At 41.9% G+C, this 19,686-nt stretch overlaps 1 protein-coding gene across 1 annotated transcript in view; it reads left to right on the forward strand.

The window, feature by feature from the left end:
- The window catches only part of LOC123246827 (merlin-like), a 41,348-nt gene extending 26,779 nt beyond the window's left edge, over positions 1-14,569 (forward strand). The window contains exons 8-13 of the mRNA XM_044675615.1: positions 5,201-5,335; positions 7,614-7,688; positions 10,543-10,656; positions 11,247-11,369; positions 11,578-11,795; positions 14,413-14,569. Of these exons, the coding sequence (XP_044531550.1) occupies positions 5,201-5,335; positions 7,614-7,688; positions 10,543-10,656; positions 11,247-11,369; positions 11,578-11,795; positions 14,413-14,569 (822 nt within the window). The remainder of the gene's footprint in view (positions 1-5,200; positions 5,336-7,613; positions 7,689-10,542; positions 10,657-11,246; positions 11,370-11,577; positions 11,796-14,412) is intronic.
- Positions 14,570-19,686: the final 5,117 nt, after the last annotated feature.

The following is a 19,686-nucleotide window of genomic DNA, read 5'->3' on the forward strand; positions in this document are numbered from 1 at the left end:
TTCCTTTCCTTTCCTTTCCCTTCCTTCCATCTAAGAATCAATACTGAGCATTGGTTCCAAGGCAGAAGAGCATTCTTTTTCTTCTCAAACTGGCCCGACCCCTGGGTTCTTTGTGCTCCATTCATGCCCAGCCTCTGTAACATTTAGCTGCATATTACCAGTTAAACTTTTAAAGTTCCAGTATACCTAGGAGACAGTTTCTTTACAAATTTTTTGTCTTTTATCTCTCAGTGTGTAGCCTATTTCTTTTTGAAGAAACAATGAGGCAGAGTGAATGGAGTGATGCACATGGTATCTGGAAGACCTGAGGTCAAATCTCTGTCTCAGATACTAGCTGAGTCCCTGGGCAAGCCACTTAACATTTATCTGCCTCAGTTTCCTCATTTGTAAAATGGAGATAATAATAATAGCATCTGCCTTTCAGGGTTGTTGAGAAGTTTATAAAAGTGCCTTTCAAATGCTAGCTATTATTATTACTAATATTATTTTATGGTCTGATCCACTGGTGGTCATTCTTCTTTTAGCCTAAATTAGGTCTGATTTGGATTGGATTGCATGAGTAGAGTTTCTAGATATAACTAACATGAAGTAGCTAAATAGTCTGAAAGGACTTTATTATAATTTAATTTAGTTAAATCGCACGAGAAAGTATTACATACCTACTATGTGCTGGGCATTGTATCAGGCACTGGAGATCCAAAGACACAAGTGAACATAGTCCCTGCCCTCGAGGAGCTTACTTTGTATTGGAGGTAAATGATAGGTGCACAGACAAGTACATATAAAGATATCTACAGAATGAACTGAAGCTCCTCTGAAGCATCTGATGCTTGTGACCACCACCTTCTCCTCTTCCTTGAGAGCTCATGGCACTGCTCTCTCCTGGGTTTCTTTCCTTTGCAGGGGCATCGTCCATGTCTTGCTTCCATCCATGTGTAGGTGTTGGATCTGCTTTCCTCTCTCTACATTCTCATTTCGTTTATCTTCATGGGTTTAACTGCCCTCTCTAAGCAGGTTACTACATATCTGGGTTTCTCTAAGCAGATCTACATATCTGGGTTTCATCTCTTTCCTGATTTCCAGTTCACATCACTGACTAACTTTTGGATCTTGCCTATTGGATGTCCCATAAATGTCTCACACTAGACATGTCTAAAACAGAATTTCAGTATCTCCCTAAACCCAGTCCTCTTTCTAGCTTCTCTATTGAGGATTCCACCATTCTTTCATTAAGGTAGGTTTGCAGTGTAGGAATCATTCTTCATTCTTCTCTTACTCCCAGTTCCAATCATTTGCCAAATCTTGTTGATTCTCCCTCTACAATAAGTCTCCTGTGTCTCCTTTTCTCCCCTCCCACTGGACCACCATCCTAGTTTAGACCCTTATCATCTCTCAAGTGGATTATCACAATAGGCTGCTAATTGGTCACCTTCCTTCTCCAGTCTACCCTCCCCACAACCACTGCCAGGATATTCCTTAAGTATAGGCCCTTCCCTGCTCAGGAATTTCCAGGGCTTCATCTGTGCCTGGAGGTTAAACCAGAAACTCCTCTTTGCATGTAGAGAGCCTTGAACAATCTGGTCTTGGGCTCTCTTTCCTGAATCAACTCAGCAGGACTTTCTTTCACGCACCAAACACTCCTGGCAAATTGTTTCCTTCACACCAGTGATGTTGAGCACAAATAAAAGTGGGGCCATGAGGATGGATCCATGCCAGCTGTAGATAGACTACATTTTAAAATACAATATTATTTATGTTTGATTGTCTTTTAATTTATTTTCTTAAATATTTCCCAATTACCTCATAAGCTAGTTTGGGCAGTGTTTTGGACACCTCTGCTTGAGCATACACTCCATCTCCTGCCTCCTTGCCTTTAACTCCCTTTCTTCTCCTTTATTTCTTAGAACTCCCAGTTCTGGGGGCAGCTGGGTAGCTCAGTGGATTGAGAGCCAGACCTAGAGAAAGGAGGTCCTAAGATCAAATCTGGCCTCAGATACTTCCCAGCTGTGTGACCCTGGGCAAGTCACTTGACCCCCATTGCCTAGCCCTTACTACTCTTCTGCCTTGGAGCCAATACACAGTATTGACTCCAAGAGGGAAGGTAAGGGTTCCAAAAATAAATAAACAAACAAACAAATAAATGAATGAATAAATGCCCAGATAAATAAATAAATAAAATGATCATAAAAGCTGATCATATGCAAGGGATGAAGAGGATTAAAAAAAAAAAAGAACTTCTAGTTCTTTGTTGGGTTTTGCTCAAAGATCATCTCTTTTAACAGAGCAAGAGCTGTTAGTGTCCCCTCCCTCCAAATATTTGGACATTATCTTATGTAGAGCCTGTATTTTCTTCTCCTTGTGCACACATTCATTCCTCTTAGTAGAATATAAATTCTTTGAGGTCAGGGGACTGGGGTTTTTGTGTTCCTGTCTCTAGAGTATAGCCTCAAGCCTGGCATATCACAGGTGCTTAATAAATGTTTGTGGAATGGAATAGAATTGAAAGACCCCTAGTAGAAGTTGACTTTTGAGCCTTGAATAAAGCTAAGGACTACCACCACCGCCACCACCACCACCACTACTACTAGTATAACTATTACTACTACTACCATTATTACTACTATTATCACTACTACTACCACTATGACTACTCCTATTACTATCATGACTACTACTACTATAACTGCTACCAGTTCTGCTGCTACAAGCACTACCATTTATTATTTCCACTCCCACTTGCGTTTGTGGAGTACATTGTATTTTTCAGAATTCTTTCAGATGAAATCTTTTGATTCATTTAATTGTCCTAGGCTAACTGCGAGGTAGGGAGGCTGGACAGATAGGATTATGATTGATCATTTAAGGAAGAAGATTCAGAACTTCATAGAGCTAGAATTATTTCTCCCACAGAACTAATAAATGGAAGAATTAGGTTCGAACCCAGATCTTGTGAGTCTTCATTCAGTGACCTTCTTTCTCTGCATGGGGTTTCTTTTCCTTGGATGTGATGGTGAAATGTCCTGGGCTGGTATCTGTTGGTCAGATTCCTCCCAGAGACACCAGCTCCAAGGGAATGGCCTCTGTCCACACTGGCATTCAGGGCTGTTCCACGTAGCTCCGGCGTCTCAGGGAGCGATGTGAACATTAGCTGGTGTTTATGAAGGGCACGTTAGCCTCCAATGAAAGGTTCGGAATCCAGGAATGTTTCAGTCCACCTGAACTTTCACAATACTTCTCCTTGTCTAACAGACTCTACTTTGAAGCTATTCATCCTTTTGATCTCAGGGATCAGTAACATTTTGGCTCCTGATTCTCTGGCTTGTGAACCTGTTAACGTTTTCCCTGGCAGCTGCCCCTACAGTTATGTCTGACATGCCAGGGCAGCTCTAATATACCACTAGACTGGCTCAATTCCTCCCCAGTTTTAGTCCAGGCAGGTACTGCTTCAGGGTGTTAGCATGGCTCAAATGCAAGCTGTTTTGCTCCTTTTGAAACTTCATATAGAACTCAAAGATCAGGGAGATGTGTGGCGTTTTAGAAACCTCACTTGTAGGAATATCTGTGTTGAAAGCATGGAAATAAGTCAGCAAGTATTTATTTAGAGCCTGCTGTGTGCCAGGCTAAGTTGGGCTAAGTTCTGGAGTACAAAGAAAGACAAAAACAATCCCTGCCCTTAAGAAGTTCACCTTGAATGGGGTGGGGGACAACGTGTCAAAAATGATGTTCTGACAAGATATAGACAGAATAAATTGGAGGTGATCTCAGAGTGAACAAGCCCAAAGTCAGTCAGTAAGCACCTACTAACTGCCAGGCATTGGGCTAAAGCCTACAGGTACAAAGAAAGGCAAAAAATAGGTTTTTCCTTCTAGGAGTTTCCATTTTTTGTTTTAATTTTGACTGTTTATTTTCAGTTCTAAATTCTCTCCCTTCTTCCACTCCCTTTCCTACCCATTAACAATACTGATTATATAATATGAAGTCATGCAAAACATTTCCACATTAGCCATGCTATGGAAAAAAAGAAAATGAAATGAAGAAAAACAATATGCCTCAGACTACACTCAGAGTCCTCTCTGAAAGTGGAGAGCGTTTTTCATCAAAGAGCCTTTGGAATTGTCTTGGATCAGACATTGTACTGAATCGGAATTGTACTGATCATCTTACAATATTGCTGTTACTTTGTACAAAGTTCTCCTCACTTTACATTGCATCAGTTCATGTAGGGCAGTAGTTCCCAAACTTTGTTGGCCTGCCACCCCCTTTCCAGAAAAAATATTACTTAGCATCCCTGGAAATTAATTTTTAAAAATTTTAATAGCAATTAATAGGAAAGATAAATGCACCTGTGGCTATCACCGCTTCCCTGGATCGTTGCAGCACCCACCAGGGGGCGGTGGCGCCCACTTTGGGAATCACTGATGTAGGTTTTCCCAGGTTTTTCCAAAGGCATCCTGCTCGTCATTTTTTATAGTATTCTGTCATAACCATATCGCACAACTTGTTCAACTATTCCCCACCTGGTGGACATCCTCTCAGTTTCTAATTCTTTGCCACCACAAAAAAGCTGCTAGAAATATTTTTGTACATACGGGTCCTTTTGCTTTTTCTTTGATCTCTTTGATTTGGGATACAGATCTAGTAATGGTATTGCTGGGTCAAAGGGTATGGACAGTTTTATAACCCTTTGGGCGTAGTTCCAATAGCTCTCCAGAATGGTTAGACCAGTTCACAAATCCACTAACAGTGCATGAGTGTCTCAAATTTTTTACGCCCACTCCAGCATTTGTTTTCTTCTCTTTCTGTCACGTCAGCCAATCTGATGGATATGAGGTGGTATCAAAGAGCTTACATTCTTTTTTAAAATTTTATTTTATTAAAAATTTTTTTTCCATGGTTACATGATTCTGGTTGTCTCCCTCTCCTCTTCCCTTTCCCCCTCCTGGAGTTGACAAGCAATTTCACTGGGTTATTATACATATATTATCACTCAAATCCTATTTCCATATTATTCATTTTTGTAATAGAGTAATCAAGAGCTTATATTATAATGGAGAAGGTTGAAAACAATGATGTACCTATAAGGTGGAATCAGGGTAAATTGAATGTAATTAGAAATCAGTCTAATGTTTGATTTCTTGGTTTTGGGAGATTGAAACCTCTTTGTAATTTCTTTGATCTGTAATTGTTTCTTTTGCAGCAGAATAAGAACCATACAGATCTCTTGCTTGGTGTAGATGCTAAAGGTATCCATGTTTACAGCATCAATAACCGGTTCTCTCCAAACAAATCTTTTGAATGGAGTGCCATCAGAAACATTTCTTATAGTGAGAAAGAGGTAGGTGGGAATGGTTGGACCTTTCATGCTTTGTGAAAATGTGGCTGGCTTGAGTCTTTTCAAGTGAAAACTGTTTGGGCCCTGGGAGGAGAGGTCATTTTTGTTTAAAGGGTTATTTAAAAAAAAAAAAAAAAAGGAAAATAATCTAAGAAAAGGCATGGGGCTTCCAGAAGGACCTCAGCCTTGGCTGCACCAACTCAGAAAGAAGACTAATGATCATACTCTACTTTTGCTGCCATTTAGGACAAGTTGTTACCCTTTCTTTGATATGTTTTCCATCAGAAGCTCGAATGGAGATTTGGTAACAGGAGGCCAACTTACAAAAGACCTACTTGGTTTCATGAGTCAGAACAAGAGATTGGGAGCCTGGGGAGCTGATTGCAATGACTAAAGGAAATGAAGAACATGTTCTTTAAGCCCCAATATTGTACGCCAGAGTAGGATGATGGGAGGGAAATGGCCTGAGAGAAGACCTGCTCAGAGGTTTGATCCAAGTTCTATGTATCCAAGGGATGTACTGGAACCTGCTCAAACAGGTTTAGGAGAGCTGGTGGTTAAACTTTTGGACACCACAAATTAGGGCTTGATTTATTGTTTTGTTGATTGTCTGGCCTTGAGGAAGTGATGGAAAAAATGTTAATAATATAGAATTTAATTTAACAATTTGTTCCATGCACCTCTTGTCCTTCCCTGCTGTCTAAGCTGGTCATTAAACATTTACTAGCACACCATTGCATATATCTAACAGGGGAGGGTTCTCTAACTCATAGGAAACTCCCTCATGATGAGGACCTTGGGGTCAACTTGCTGTTTCTGAATCTCTCTCCACTCTCTCTGTATTAATCTAAGTTCTCAGCTTAACAGAGTGAATAGTGGGAAATCAAATATGAAACTGCAGTTCCCAATGCTACACAATGTAGTAGACCCCCAAATATTGGGGGAATGGGGAAATGAACTTCCTGAAGCAGAAAATGCTTGAACTTTTGGTGTTTCTTCTGGATATAGGGCAAATTAGAGCTGATCTCAGAGCAAACAAGTCCATAGTAAGTTATTAAGCCCCTAAGATTTTGTTCTTCCTCTAGTTGTGACTGTATTCTTATTGGTTTGTTTGTGTGGTTAAAAGCAGATGACACTAACATGTGGGAGCTCCCCACGATGGGTTGTTCATGTTGTTCATGGAGGTCAGACTCTTTTTTTTTTTTAAAGATTTTTTTTTTTAAACCCTTGTACTTCGGTGTATTGTCTCATAGGTGGAAGATTGGTAAGGGTGGGCAATGGGGGTCAAGTGACTTGCCCAGGGTCACACAGCTGGGAAGTGGCTGAGGCCGGGTTTGAACCTAGGACCTCCTGTCTCTAGGCCTGACTCTCACTCCACTGAGCTACCCAGCTGCCCCTAGACTCTTTTTTAATTTTAATTTTTTTCTGGGTTATACATGTATTATCTTGCAAAACATTTCCATATTGTTCATTTTTGTGAGTGAGTAATCTTATAAAACCAACCCCCCTCAACATATACCCAAATAAACAAGTGAAAAATTGTATGCTTTCATCTGCATTTCAACTCCGAAAGTTCTTTTTCTGGAGGTGGATAACATTCTTTGTCATAAGTCCCTCAGAATTATCTAGATCATTGTATTGCTAATAGTAGTTAAGTCTATCACAGTTGATCATTCCACAATATTGCTGTTACTGTGTACAATGTTCTCCTGGTTCTGCTTTTTTCACTCAGCATCAGTTCATGTAGGTCTTTCCAACTCTTTCTGCAATCATCCTGTTCATCGTTCCTTATAGCTCAATAGTGTTCCATAACCACTATATACCCCAATTTGTTTAGCCAGTCCCCCAATTCATGGACATCGATTTAGTTTCCAATTCTTTGCCACTACAAAAAGAGCAGCTAAAATATTTTTTGTATAAGTAGGTCCTTTTGTAGTTTTTTAAATCTCTTTGGTTTAGAGATCTAGTAGTGGTATTACTGGATCAAAGGGATATACATTATTTTATAGCCCTTTGGGCATAGTTCCAAATTGCCCTCCAGAAGGGTTGGATCAGTTCACAACTCCACCAGCAATGCATTCGTGTCCCAGTTTTGTCACATCCCTTCCAACATTTATAATTTTCCTTTACTGTCATATTGAATAATTTGATAGGTATGACGTTGTACCTTGGAGTTGTTTTAATTTGCATTCCTCCAAGAGGGATTTAGAACATTTTTTCACATGATTATTGATGGACTCTCCTCAGCTTCTTATTGACCATGTTTTCCTGTTTTCACCAGTTAACGATTAAGCCTCTTGACAAAAAGGCAGAAGTTTTCAAGTTCTTTTCCTCACAGCTGAAGGTGAATAAGTTGGTAAGCAGTTACCCAATTAAAATCTTCTACCAGTTATCCTATCAAAAAAAAATCCCAAACAAGAAATAGGGGCAAATTAGGAGGTCTTTTATCTCCACTCTGGTTTGCTATAGTTCAAGGAATGCTCTTTGTAGTAGTAAGGTGAGAAAAGATATTAAAGGAATAAGCACAGGCAAAGAGGAAACGATATCATTGTTTCATATGGTTTACCTAGAGAACCCTGGAGAATCAACAAAATAAGCCAGTGAACTCCCAAGGACAAAACTCTTCTATTTGAATTCTAGTCCTGAAATGGAATCTGTCTCTAGGTACTGACTTGACCATATTTTCTCTATCTGTGAAAAAAATAAATAATAATTGTTTGCTCCAGGAACATGAAATTTAGAAAGCTCTGGAGAACCTCAGAAGTATTAGTATATTGGGAATTATGTATAAAGCAGTTTATTACTAAATTGCAAGATTAATTCAGCAACATTCACATATTTGCCTCTAGACAATTTTGAAAAGAAATTGTTCTATTGAGTGTGGTAAGCATTGGCCTGTCTTCTCTACTACTATCGAGGCTGAGGCTGGTAGATTGCTGGAGCTTAGAAGTTCTGAGCCATAGCAGGGCTGATGCTGAGTAGAAGTATCACCGTGTGATACCAATATGGAGAATATCCAGGATAAAGAGGACACCAGGCTGCTTGCCTAAGGAAGGATGAACCAACTCAGGTCAGAATTGGGCAGGTTGAAGCACCCATGCCAATCACGCTAGCTGACCTTCCAGCCTCAGTAAGATGTGGAAATCTAGTCTCAAACCAAAAAAAAACCTCCAAAAACAACAACAACAAAAACCAATCCCGGAAAGGAAAAAAAATCATATCCAGTGATAACCCTGAAAAGCTTTGGAATGATTGTGTCTTGGGCACTTTGACAATGTTAATGAAATGTTAAGTTGTGACAGAGTTTTTAGGTGGAGTTAGGGGTAAAAAAACCTTTTTAATATTCACCCAACCAAAACCCCTTTTTACCCCTTCGTGGTTGCCAAATGTTAGGGGTAAAAAGGGGTTTTGTTTGGGTGAATATTAAAAGGTTTGGTCCCTAGGGAATTGAATAATTATCATTCCCTAAGTAAAGAATAATCTCAAGTCAAAATGACTTTTATGGAAGTTTATTTACAAATGAAAAGAGGAAGAAAAAATAAGAAAATCAGAGAGAGGATAGGATAGGATAGGATAAGTAATCTAACACACTAAGCAATTTGCTCTAGCCCTCTAGTTTAACCCAGGCAGATCTAATTAGTCCTCAGTCAAAGGAGGCTCAGCCTTGTGCCCAAGGCCAGAGGGCTGGAGAGAAATGAATCAGAAGCTTCAGTCACAGAGTTTCTTTTGAGAGAGCAGTTCCTTTAGAGAAGTCCAGGAAGATTTAGTCTTTACACTAACCATGTGTAATTCCAAGGGAGAGATTAACAGCAGTCTCACTTAGTCCAAGGTCTCAGCCAGTGCTCCTTAAGGTCCAAGACACAAGCAAGAAGAGAGCTACAGGAAGTCATCATTCTCTTTTAAAGGGGCTTCTTTTGCTTCACTTCCTGTGCCTTCCTTTTAGTTTATGTGTCCAGTCACAATAGATGCTTTTCTTAGGACTACCTAGGAGGCAGTCAGTAAATTATGATTCATCACTCATTCTTTTTTTTTTTTTTTTTTTACTTTTTTTTTTTAAAAAATTTTAAACCCTTAACTTCTGTGTATTGACTTATAGGTGGAAGAGTGGTAAGGGTAGACAATGGGGGTCAAGTGACTTGCCCAGGGTCACACAGCTGGGAAGTGTCTGAGGCCGGATTTGAACCTAGGACCTCTGGTCTCTAGGCTTGGCTCTCAATCCACTGAGCTACCCAGCTGCCCCTCATCACTCATTCTTGCACACAAGTGGGTCACAGACCTCCCAACTTGTGAATTAAGTGGAGTTGTTTACAATTTTGGTGATTAGATTTAAGAATGGGCAGGTTAGATTTAATCTCATTATCACAATGGGAGAGCTTGAGGGTGAAAAGGTGGAGAATGAAAGGGAATGAATGAAGGAATAACAGGTATGAGTATATATAGCTTATCACCTGTCCAATGCCAGTAGATGGAGGAGTTAGAGCAGATGTCTATGACTATCAAGGCCTAGAGGGAAGTTTTCATCTACTGTATTATGGGATAATTGGCTGTAGTTTTTTTTTCTTTGGATTTCAGAATATTAATTCAGGAAATATTTATTGTGTCTTCTTTGGACTAGGCAAGGGGATACAGAGTCAAAAAGGAAAGAATTCTTGCCCTCATTGAGCTAACTGTTTACTGGGAGAAAACAATACAGACAATGATAAGTGAATAGAAAATATAGGCAAAGTAATTTCTAGAGTTGGGGTGGGTGAGTAGGAATTTGTAATGGAAGTAGGATCAGCATAGGAGCTGGCACCTGAGCTTAGCCTTGAATGAAACCAGTTTCTTCATCTGTTAGATGAAGGGATTGGACTAGGTGGCCTTTAAGGTAGTCTCTAGGATCTTTTTCAGCTCTAGATTTATGATCCCAGGTTCCTGTGCATCTGATTTCATGAGACAGAGGTAAGGAGAGAGGACTTCCAGAGCTGGGCAATGTCATGGAAACGGGAGATGAAATGGGGATGGGGAATAGTAGGCCAGTGCAGCTGGTATGGAAAGTGCCCCAAGGAGTCTAGAAAGAGAAGCCAAGTCAAGGCAGAACAACCTGGTTTTAGGAATACCAGTGTGGCAGCTTGTGTGGAGGATGAATTGAATGGGCAGGGAAAGAAATTAGACTACTGAATGATTCGAGTGCAAACCTATGGGACCAATGGAGACTCTTGTTTCTGTAGATCCTCCAGCTGTGTATTGGAAACCATGACCTATTCATGAGGAGGAGAAGAGTGGATTCCATTGAGATTCAGCAGATGAAAGCTCAAGCCAAGGAAGAAAAAGCTCGGAAGAAAGTGGGTTGTGGGTTTCCCCTCTGAGTGCTACTTCCATCTATTGCTCCCTGAGAGATTACCATAAGGAGATGGGATGTCAGGAGATGACCCTGAAAGCGTGTTAAGTCTTTCTATCCTCAGAAACCCATCCAACCTGCAGTTTACATTGACACTTACCTTCTCACCCATCATTGCTCTGTAAGACTTGCAGTGGTCTCTGGCCAAAGGAAATGTAGCCTGAGAATGCAGGGGCCACTGCGGAGGGCTGGTGGAGCTTGACAGAGGATGCCCCTCTGGGCTCTCAGCTCTCCACCTGCTCTTTTCCTGGCCCATCTCCTGATTTCACCACTGTCGTGTTCTTAATTATGGGCTCACACACACACACACACACACACACACACACACACACACGTGCAGAGGCATGGCAGACAACTGCAAGATGGCTTTGTTTTCAGAAAGCCCCTGAGCACAAACAGAATTGATTTTTTAAAAGAGCCCTCATTCTTTTTCTTTTTTCAATCTAGTTCCATTCCAGGAATAAAAGTGTTGGAGGAGTGGGGTGGACATGGAGCCTGCAGATGGCACATCATCTTCCTTCTTTGCTTTTCCAGGTGGAGCATCAGAGGTTAGCCAGGGAGAAACAGCTCAGAGAAGAGGCTGAGAGAGCCAAGGATGAGCTGGAAAGGAGGTTGTTTCAGTTGGAAGCTGAGGCCCGACAAGCCAATGAGGCCTTAGTGAGTATTCCTGTGAAACACACGTGTGGCCAGGCCATTATTTCCTTTAATTTTATAGGAAATCCAACACTGACTGGCCTAAACTCAACTGCTTTCAAAGCCGCCTGCCCCTGGTCCAGAAAGCTTGTCTGCTTAAGCTATGTCATAGTTGCTTTACCCTTTTACCTGGGACCTTCCAGGAGCTAAGCCAAGTGCAATGCTTCCCCAGCTCCACTCCAAAGAAACAGCAGAGCTGCTGGCAGAGAAGGCACAGATCGCCGAGGAGGAGGCCAAGCTGCTTGCCCAGAATGCTGCTGAGGCTGAGCAGGAACGCCAGAGGCTGGAGATGGCAGCCCTGAAAACCAAAGAGGAGAAACGTCTGATGGAGCAGAAAGTGCGAGAGGCAGAAATGATTGCTGCCAAACTGGTCAAGGAATCAGATCTCAGGTGAGGGAGATGGGCCAGACAGGCTGCATTTCATTGAGGGAAACGTGTTCTCTTGTCCCAGGCGGGATTGGATTTCTGGCAGAAGCGGTGGCAGCCTTGGCCCCTGGGTCTGGATCACAGTAGCTGACATTTTTTGTAGTGTGTTAAAGTGTCAAAGCACATTCTACACATGTTCTTATTTCATTGTCCCAATGGCACCGTGAAATAGGTATGACTGACTCCCTTTTGCAGATGCAGACTTGGGGCCCAGAACATCTCAGTGGCTTGTCTGCAGTCACACACAGATACGTGTCAGAGGCAGGATTTGGACTCATTCCTCTCTAACTGCAAGGCCAGAATGCTTTCTACTTTACCACACTTTTGCTTCAGGGATAGCAAGAGGCAGGTAGAGAAGCACAAGAACCTTCTTTCTAGGCTTTTTGGCTGGCTCATAGACACTACTTTGGGCAGAAAATACCTGGTCCAACTCATCTTAGATTTAGAAAATTGACCAAGGGGGCAGCTGGGTATCTCAGTGGATTGAGAGCCAAGCCTAGAGATGGGAGGTTCTAGGTTCAAATGCAGCCTCAGACACTTCCCAGCTGTGGGACCCTGGGCAAGTCACTTGACCCCATTGCCCACCCTTACCACTCTTCTGCCTTGGAGCCAATACACAGTATTGACTCCAGGATGGAAGGTGAGGGTTAAAAAAAAAATTGACCAAGTTCATATTGCAATAAGTTTTGTAATTGGAAGGTAAGGGTTTAAAACTTTTTTAAAAAAAATAAAGTGATATAGTAAGAAAGTTCATACAAAAATGATATTGACAGGGCAGCTGGGTAGCTCAGTGGAGTGAGAGTCAGGCCTAGAGACAGGAGGTCCTAGGTTCAAACCCAGCCTCAGCCACTTCCCAGCTGTGTGACCCTGGGCAAGTCACTTGACCCCCATTGCCCACTCTTACCACTCTTCCACCTATGAGACAATACACCGAAGTACAAGGGTTTAAAAAAAAAATGATATTGACACTGCCATAGGCTACTGCTATTCTGGGGACACTGCTAGGATGACAATGGGAAGTCCAAGACTTCCAGACTGTTTCAGATTTGCAGCATCTTCCTGTGGTCAAAGTGGGAGACAGAGGCTCTTCTCTGCCCAGACTCTCAGCAATTTCCTCTCAGGGGCTTGGCAGGGCTGTTCCTTCCCAGAATCCGGGTCTGATTCTTAACTGGATCTTGATCCCATCAGTCAGGGGTTGGCAACGTATGGCTCTCGAGCCATATCTGGCTCTTTTGAGGGCCGGATATGGCTCTTTCTGCAGGAGCCATAAAGTCCCTTTTTTTTCAGGCGCTGTTACAGGAGCAGCATTGTGAGCATTGGACGGCTCTCACGAAATTACATTTTAAAAAATGTGGCGTTTATGGCTCTCAATGGCCAAAAAGGTTGCCGACCCCTGCTGTCAGTGATCTGTAGGGTGTAACTAAGGGATCTCTTCAGCCAGTTTCAATAGACTTTGTGTAGCTTCCTGGATTTTTCCTGTCTTTCTTTTCATCCAGTGACTCCACATTAAAGACTTCTCATCACTAGTTTGATGTCTTTGCGAGGGGAAGGGGGGTCCTGATCAAGCATATAATTTCAGTGGAGTGAGGTGCTTGATTGGTTCAGCTAACTCTCACTCTTGTAAGAGTTTTTGGGAGAACAGTGGCTTGTAAACTTCAAGCATAGAAATTAGTATTATCAATATAATTGTTCTTCTCTTGGAAGGACAGGACTTCAGTTTTCAGGAAGGGGTTGAACAGAACTCCAGGGTTCCTTTCCTCTTCCATAGTCCCCCTTGTGGCCATGGTGGCTGTTGAGCATTAGAAGTATAGCTTTTAGGTTGAATGACCAGAAGGACTCTTTGTGTGGATGATGATGACCTATGTGAAGATAGAAATCATGACCTTGGCCCCAGTCTAACAAGTTAGGACAACATTTTTTGTTATTACTGTGGCATGGTGGAAAGAGCAATGGTTTTGCAGTTCAAAGATCTACTGCAAATCTTGGCCCTGCCACTTATTCCTATGTGACCTTGGATAACCTGTTTTACCTCTTGGGGACTCAGTTTCCTAATATGTAAAGTATGTGTCTCTTCATGAATTTCAAAGTTCCTTGTTGCTCTAAAATTGTACAATTTTTATTAACTGTCATGGTGAGTATATTTTCATCTGAAATATGAATATAATTTAGTGTTTCGATATGGCTTAATCAAATTTCAAAGACAATAAATTCGTTAAAATGTTGGCATTTTCAGAAATCTACAAGTGATTAGAAGAGACATGATGGGTCTGTTAGATCTTTAGATGGGCCAGGCCCTGGCAAATGGATATGGGTGGGATAATTAAAGAGACTGCAGGGCCAAAGAGGAAGATGAAAGAGGTAGCCCTCTGGGAAGTCATTGATGCATTTGCTTTGTTTGGAGACAATCCTTTAAGTTTGAATGGGTGGATTAAGAGCCAGGTGCCACCTGCCTTTCTGACATGCAGCCTTTATGGGATGGAATCATGGAAGCATGTCCTTCTTCCATTGAACAAACATTGCTCTAACGCAGAAGGACTGGACGATGTCCATTGCTTCACCTGGGGTATGTTTTGTCTAATAGAACCAAGGAAACCGAATACCTGAGACAAGATCTGAGCGAGGCCAGAGAAGCTGAGCGTCGAGCAAAGCAGCGGCTCCTGGATGTCACCCGAGTCTCTCATCCTGTATGTTGGCTCATTGGCCCTTTACTGAGATTGTGGGCAGCAGGAGAGGCATAAAATCCTAGGGAATGCCATGTCACATGAATGGGAGAGAAAACATCCACCAGTCAGGAAACATCTCTTAGTTGTCTACTATGTGCCAGGCACTGGGCGAAGGGCTGGAATGCAAGAAAAAACAAAAGAGACTTCGATTCCTCAAGGAGCTTCCAATCTAATGAGGAAGCCCATATGCAAACAAGTAAATATAGGATAAAAAGGAGATCATTGACAGAGTAAAGGAGCTAGAATTAAGAGAGGTTGGGGAAGGTTTCATAACTCCAAACAATCATTTCACAAATTGGCCTGGTCCCTAGAAATAATAGGTGGTGGGTGACCTTGATTATGTTCCATTTCATTAGTTAGCCTTTGAGACACAACCCTATGGATTACTTTGTACCAGGCACTGGGCAAACAAAGCAGGAGATGCAGGCTCTGCCCTCAAGGATTGCAGCATATTGCCAGACCTTAAAACACCATTTTATTCTCCCTGGGAAACTGGAGTGTTTATTCTCCATATACTCATTTCATGAAGGAAGAGAGTGCTGTCTGGTGGATTGGGGCACAGTTTGAGACTCCTAGGCTCAGTTAATTTTCCCAGTTCTGCCAATGATTCATGCTGGGATCTTAGGAAAATCACTAAATCTCTTCATGCCTTATTTAAGCTCTTTCTAAGCAGTGAAGTGATGTTTCTAAAGCCAATGATATGTTCTGACCGAAGGCTCTAAGTACATAAAGATCCTCTGATGGCTGAAAAATGGAGCCTTTTCCTTTTTTTTTCTAGCACACAAACAGGTATCCTCAACTTTCCCCTGTTAGGGGTGGAGACCTTGGAGTTGAAAAAGGATGTACAAGGTTTGATTCGAAGGATATTGACCTGAAGAGACTGTCCTTGGAGATAGAAAGGGAGAGGTAGGTACCACCCCTGAGCATCAGTTTTATCTAGTACGTAGATTTATGTGTGTCTGGGTATTGGATGTATACATATATAATACACACGCCATAACATACAGATGTATTATATACACTATATGCGTTTATATAAAATAAGGTTATATGTAGTTTTTTGGCAGAATGGATTCACCATCCCCATAGCTTACCTGTTGGTCCTTGTGTTCATTCTCTAGATTTGTATGTCTTAATTCTACAATTGGATGTCTTGTTTATTCAGTGTTTTTCTTTATATTTGTGTAAGAAAATGGAATGAAGAAATTGGAGGCCCTGAAATAATTTCTCCTATAAAACGAGTCTGTGACATTAAATTCTTCAGCATGAGATGGGATTTAGATGTCAGGGTCAGGTGTACATATATATTTGAAAAACAAAGTTCTAGTAATTAAACTATGGTACTTGCTTTGCTTTACTTCTAGAAATAGCTGATAAAATCTAAAAATGAGAGCTCTTTCAAGGACAATGGAATCTGGATTCTAAACATGCTGTACCCTTCTACAGGGAGCTCACAAAATCATGATTAAATCTAAGTGTAGTCCAAGGAGGGAGCAAGGATTGTTCTAGGAAACGAGAAGCTTTGTGACCAGTGTCACTGCTGGGAAAGACTTCTTTCCTTGTTTCTTCTGACATAACCAGGCCCTCGAGAACAATTTCCTCTTGTGGAGTGAAGCAAAGGCCTGGAAACTCACTAGAAAAATGCAGAATTCCCAGCGGCAAGTTATCATTGAAGAAAACCTCGGTCAGTTGATCACTAAACATTTATTGAGTGGCTACTGTGTGCCAGGCTCTCGGTTAAGTGCTGGAGATGCAGAGACAAAAAGGAAGAGAGTCGTCTTCAAAGAATGAACATGCCTTCTAATGGAGAAGACACGTTCACATAGAAGTATATCCATAGGAGCGTAGATTTAGAACGTAGAGACCTCAGGAGCCCACGAGGTCAGCCTTGGTATTTTACAGATGAAGAATTGAGGTTGAGGTTGAGTGAGTTGACTAGGGTCACATAGCTAATAAGTGCTACGGGCAGAGACTGGTCCTCAGTCTTTCTGACTTTAAGAACACTGCTCTGTCCACTGCACCATGCTGAAACCAGGGCACTGGGAGGAGGGAAATCCAGAAAGACTTCATGGAGAGATTTCATGGCCTCTGAGCTGTGTCTTGAAGGAAAACAGGAATTCTAAGAGGTAGAAATGAGGAAGGAGAATATCTCAGGCATTCAGGACAGTCTGGGCAAAGGTACTGAAGGGGCAGGCAGTGCCCTGAATATGGGATGACAAAACAGCCAGCGTGGCTAGATCCCACCATGCAAGGAAGTGATAAACGTCTAAGCAGACTGGAAAGGTAGGAAGGGGCCACATTGTAAAGAGACTCAGATGTCAATCAGAGGAATTTCTATTGACAATAGGTAGGAGCCAATAGAAAGGGTGATGTGATCTGATTTATGCTTTAGGAAAGTCCCTTTGGTGGCTTTTGGTGGAGTGTGGATTTTGGTAGGGAGAGCCATGAAGCAGGAAAACCGAGAAGGGCTGTGGCAGTGGTCCAGGGAAGAGATGATGAGAAACAACTAGTGAGATATAGGTGTGAGAAGAGGAAGGAATTGGTGTGAGAGCTTGAGGAGCGAGTGCTGACAACATTTTGAGATGATTCCAAGATGGCAAACCTGGGGGACCACAAGAGTGATAGTACCTTCAGCAGAAATATGAATGTTTGGAGGAGGAGTGGGTTTGGAGGGTGTTGTAGGCTGGGAATGACTCTGGTTCATCTAGAGCTTCAGGTTGTTGTTTTTTTTAAACCCTTACCTTCCATCTTAGAATCAATACTATTTTTACAAATGAGGAAACTGAGGTAAACAGGATTAAATGACTTGTCTAGGGCCACAGTTAGGAAATGTCTGAAACTGGATTTGAATTCAGAAAGGTGAGTCTTCCTGACTCCAGGCCTATGCTCTGTGCACTGTGGCACCATCAGTTAGCATTGGAGGATTATGGAGCTATATCATGGAAAGGATGCTGAGCAAGGATGCAGCATTGATCCAGGTGAGTGCAGCTTCTCTGACTCTGGGCTGATTGTGCTGACCTGATGGAGGGCCTGCCTCCTCATAGGCCACTTCAAATTGACATCAATGGTCTTGAGAACATTAAGTTTCCAGGGCAGTTTTTGTTGCCTTTTAAGTAATAACTAGTTTAGTTTCCATGGTAGTCTTCATTAATCCTACATCAGAGGACAAGTTAATGAATTCTGTTTAGGATATGTTGAGTTAGAGATTCCTATAGGGCATCTGGTTAAAAATGTCTAATAGAAGTTTGTGGCGGGTTAAGATGGCGGCAGAGTAAAAAGCAGCTGCTTGACTTCTCCTAACCCACGCATATAGGACTCCTCAAGAAGACATAAAAACAAATCCAGAGGAAAGAAGGGACCCCACAATAGGGCGCAGCATTGGAGGTACGTGGAAACAGGGCATTTCCATGCTATAAAGGGGTGAAACAGCTCCCATGAAAACACGAGCGGAGCAACCCCCTCCCCGACCCCACACACCTATAGTGCCAAAGCCAGCGCACGGGAGTCAGAGCAGGTTTGGGGCACCCATTGGGTCATTGGCAGCTCACCAGGGCTTGTTCCTGGGAGCAGCAAGACTTGGGACCCCCCGGGAGGCTGAGGAACTCAAGGACTCTGAGCGCAGACCCTGAGCCCAGACCCTGAGCCCAGGTGCAGGTGAAGGGGCTGAAACAGGCGTGGGCTGAGGCACAGATTAAAGCGTGGACTGGGGTGCGGACGAAGGGGCTGATTCTGAGTGCAGGAGCGGACCTTGAGTGGGGACCCAGTGCAGAGAGGTGCTTGACTGTGGAAGCAGCTTCCTGAGACTGTTAAAGGAGCTTCAGGCAGAAGAACGAGCAAGGAGACCACCAGGAGGCTTGTCCCAAAACAACTAGACCTGAGATCTAAAGAGCGCAGACAGATCCTGGGCTAATAAAGCTAAGAGGGAACTCAGCTTACAATGGCAAGCCAGAATCATCAGGAAAACCAGAAGAGAAAGATGAAGAAGAAAAAATCTTTAATACTTGACAACTTTTACACAGAAAAAATCCAGACAACAGAGGAAACAACCGAGGAGAACACACAAGTAACCATATCCAAACCTTCCCAAAACAATGAAAACGGGTCACAAGGTCTTGAAGAGTTCAAATCAGAGATCATGAGAAAGATGGAAGAGATCTGGCAAGAAAATAACAGCTTAAAAGGCAGAATTTCACAATGGAAAGTGAGGCAAGTAAATCAAAGACCAGAAATGACCAGATTGAAAAGGAAAACCAGTCTCTAAAGGCTAGAATTGGGCAATTAGAAAAAGATGCCCCCAAATCAAAAGAATTAATAAGCAAATTGGAGACCAAAATCAAACAGTTGGAAAACAGGTCAGACCAAACTGAAAAGGAAAATCAAAAGCTTATAGCAGAAAACCAGTCTCTAAAGACAAGAATTGAGCAAGTAGAAGCCAATGATCTATCAAGACAGCAAGAACAAATAAAACAAAGGCAAAAGACAGATAAAATAGAAGGAAACATGAAATATCTCAATGAGAAACTGATAGATAAAGAAAACCGGTCTAGAAGAGACAATCTGAAAATCATTGGTCTTCCTGAAAAAACAGAAATTAATAGAAATTTGGACTCTATACTAAAAGAAATTATTCAGCAAAATTGCCCTGAAGTTCTACAACAAGAGGGCAATATAGACATTGAAAGGATCCATAGTTCACACTCTACACTAGACACTGAAAAGAAAACCCCCAGGAATATAATAGCCAAATTCAAGAACTTCCAACTAAAAGAAAAAATTTTACAAGAAGCCAGAAAGAGACAATTCAGATATCAAGGAGCACCAATCAGGATCACACAGGATCTGGCAGCCTCCACACTAAAAGACCGCAAGACTTGGAATATGATATTCAGAAAGGCAAGAGAACTGGGTTTACAACCAAGGATCACGTACCCATCAAAACTGACTATATTCTTCCAGGAAAAAGTTTGGGCATTCAACAAGATAGAAAGTTTCCAAGCATTTGCACAGAAAAGACCAGGACTAAATGGAAAATTCGATATCCAACCACAAAAATCAAGAGAAACATGAAAAGGTAAGTAAGAAACAGAAGGGAAAGTAAGAAAACTTATATTTTTTAAATTTGCCTCTTTAAG

Source organism: Gracilinanus agilis, chromosome 4 (assembly GCF_016433145.1).
Source record: "Gracilinanus agilis isolate LMUSP501 chromosome 4, AgileGrace, whole genome shotgun sequence".
NCBI lineage: Eukaryota > Metazoa > Chordata > Mammalia > Didelphimorphia > Didelphidae > Gracilinanus > Gracilinanus agilis.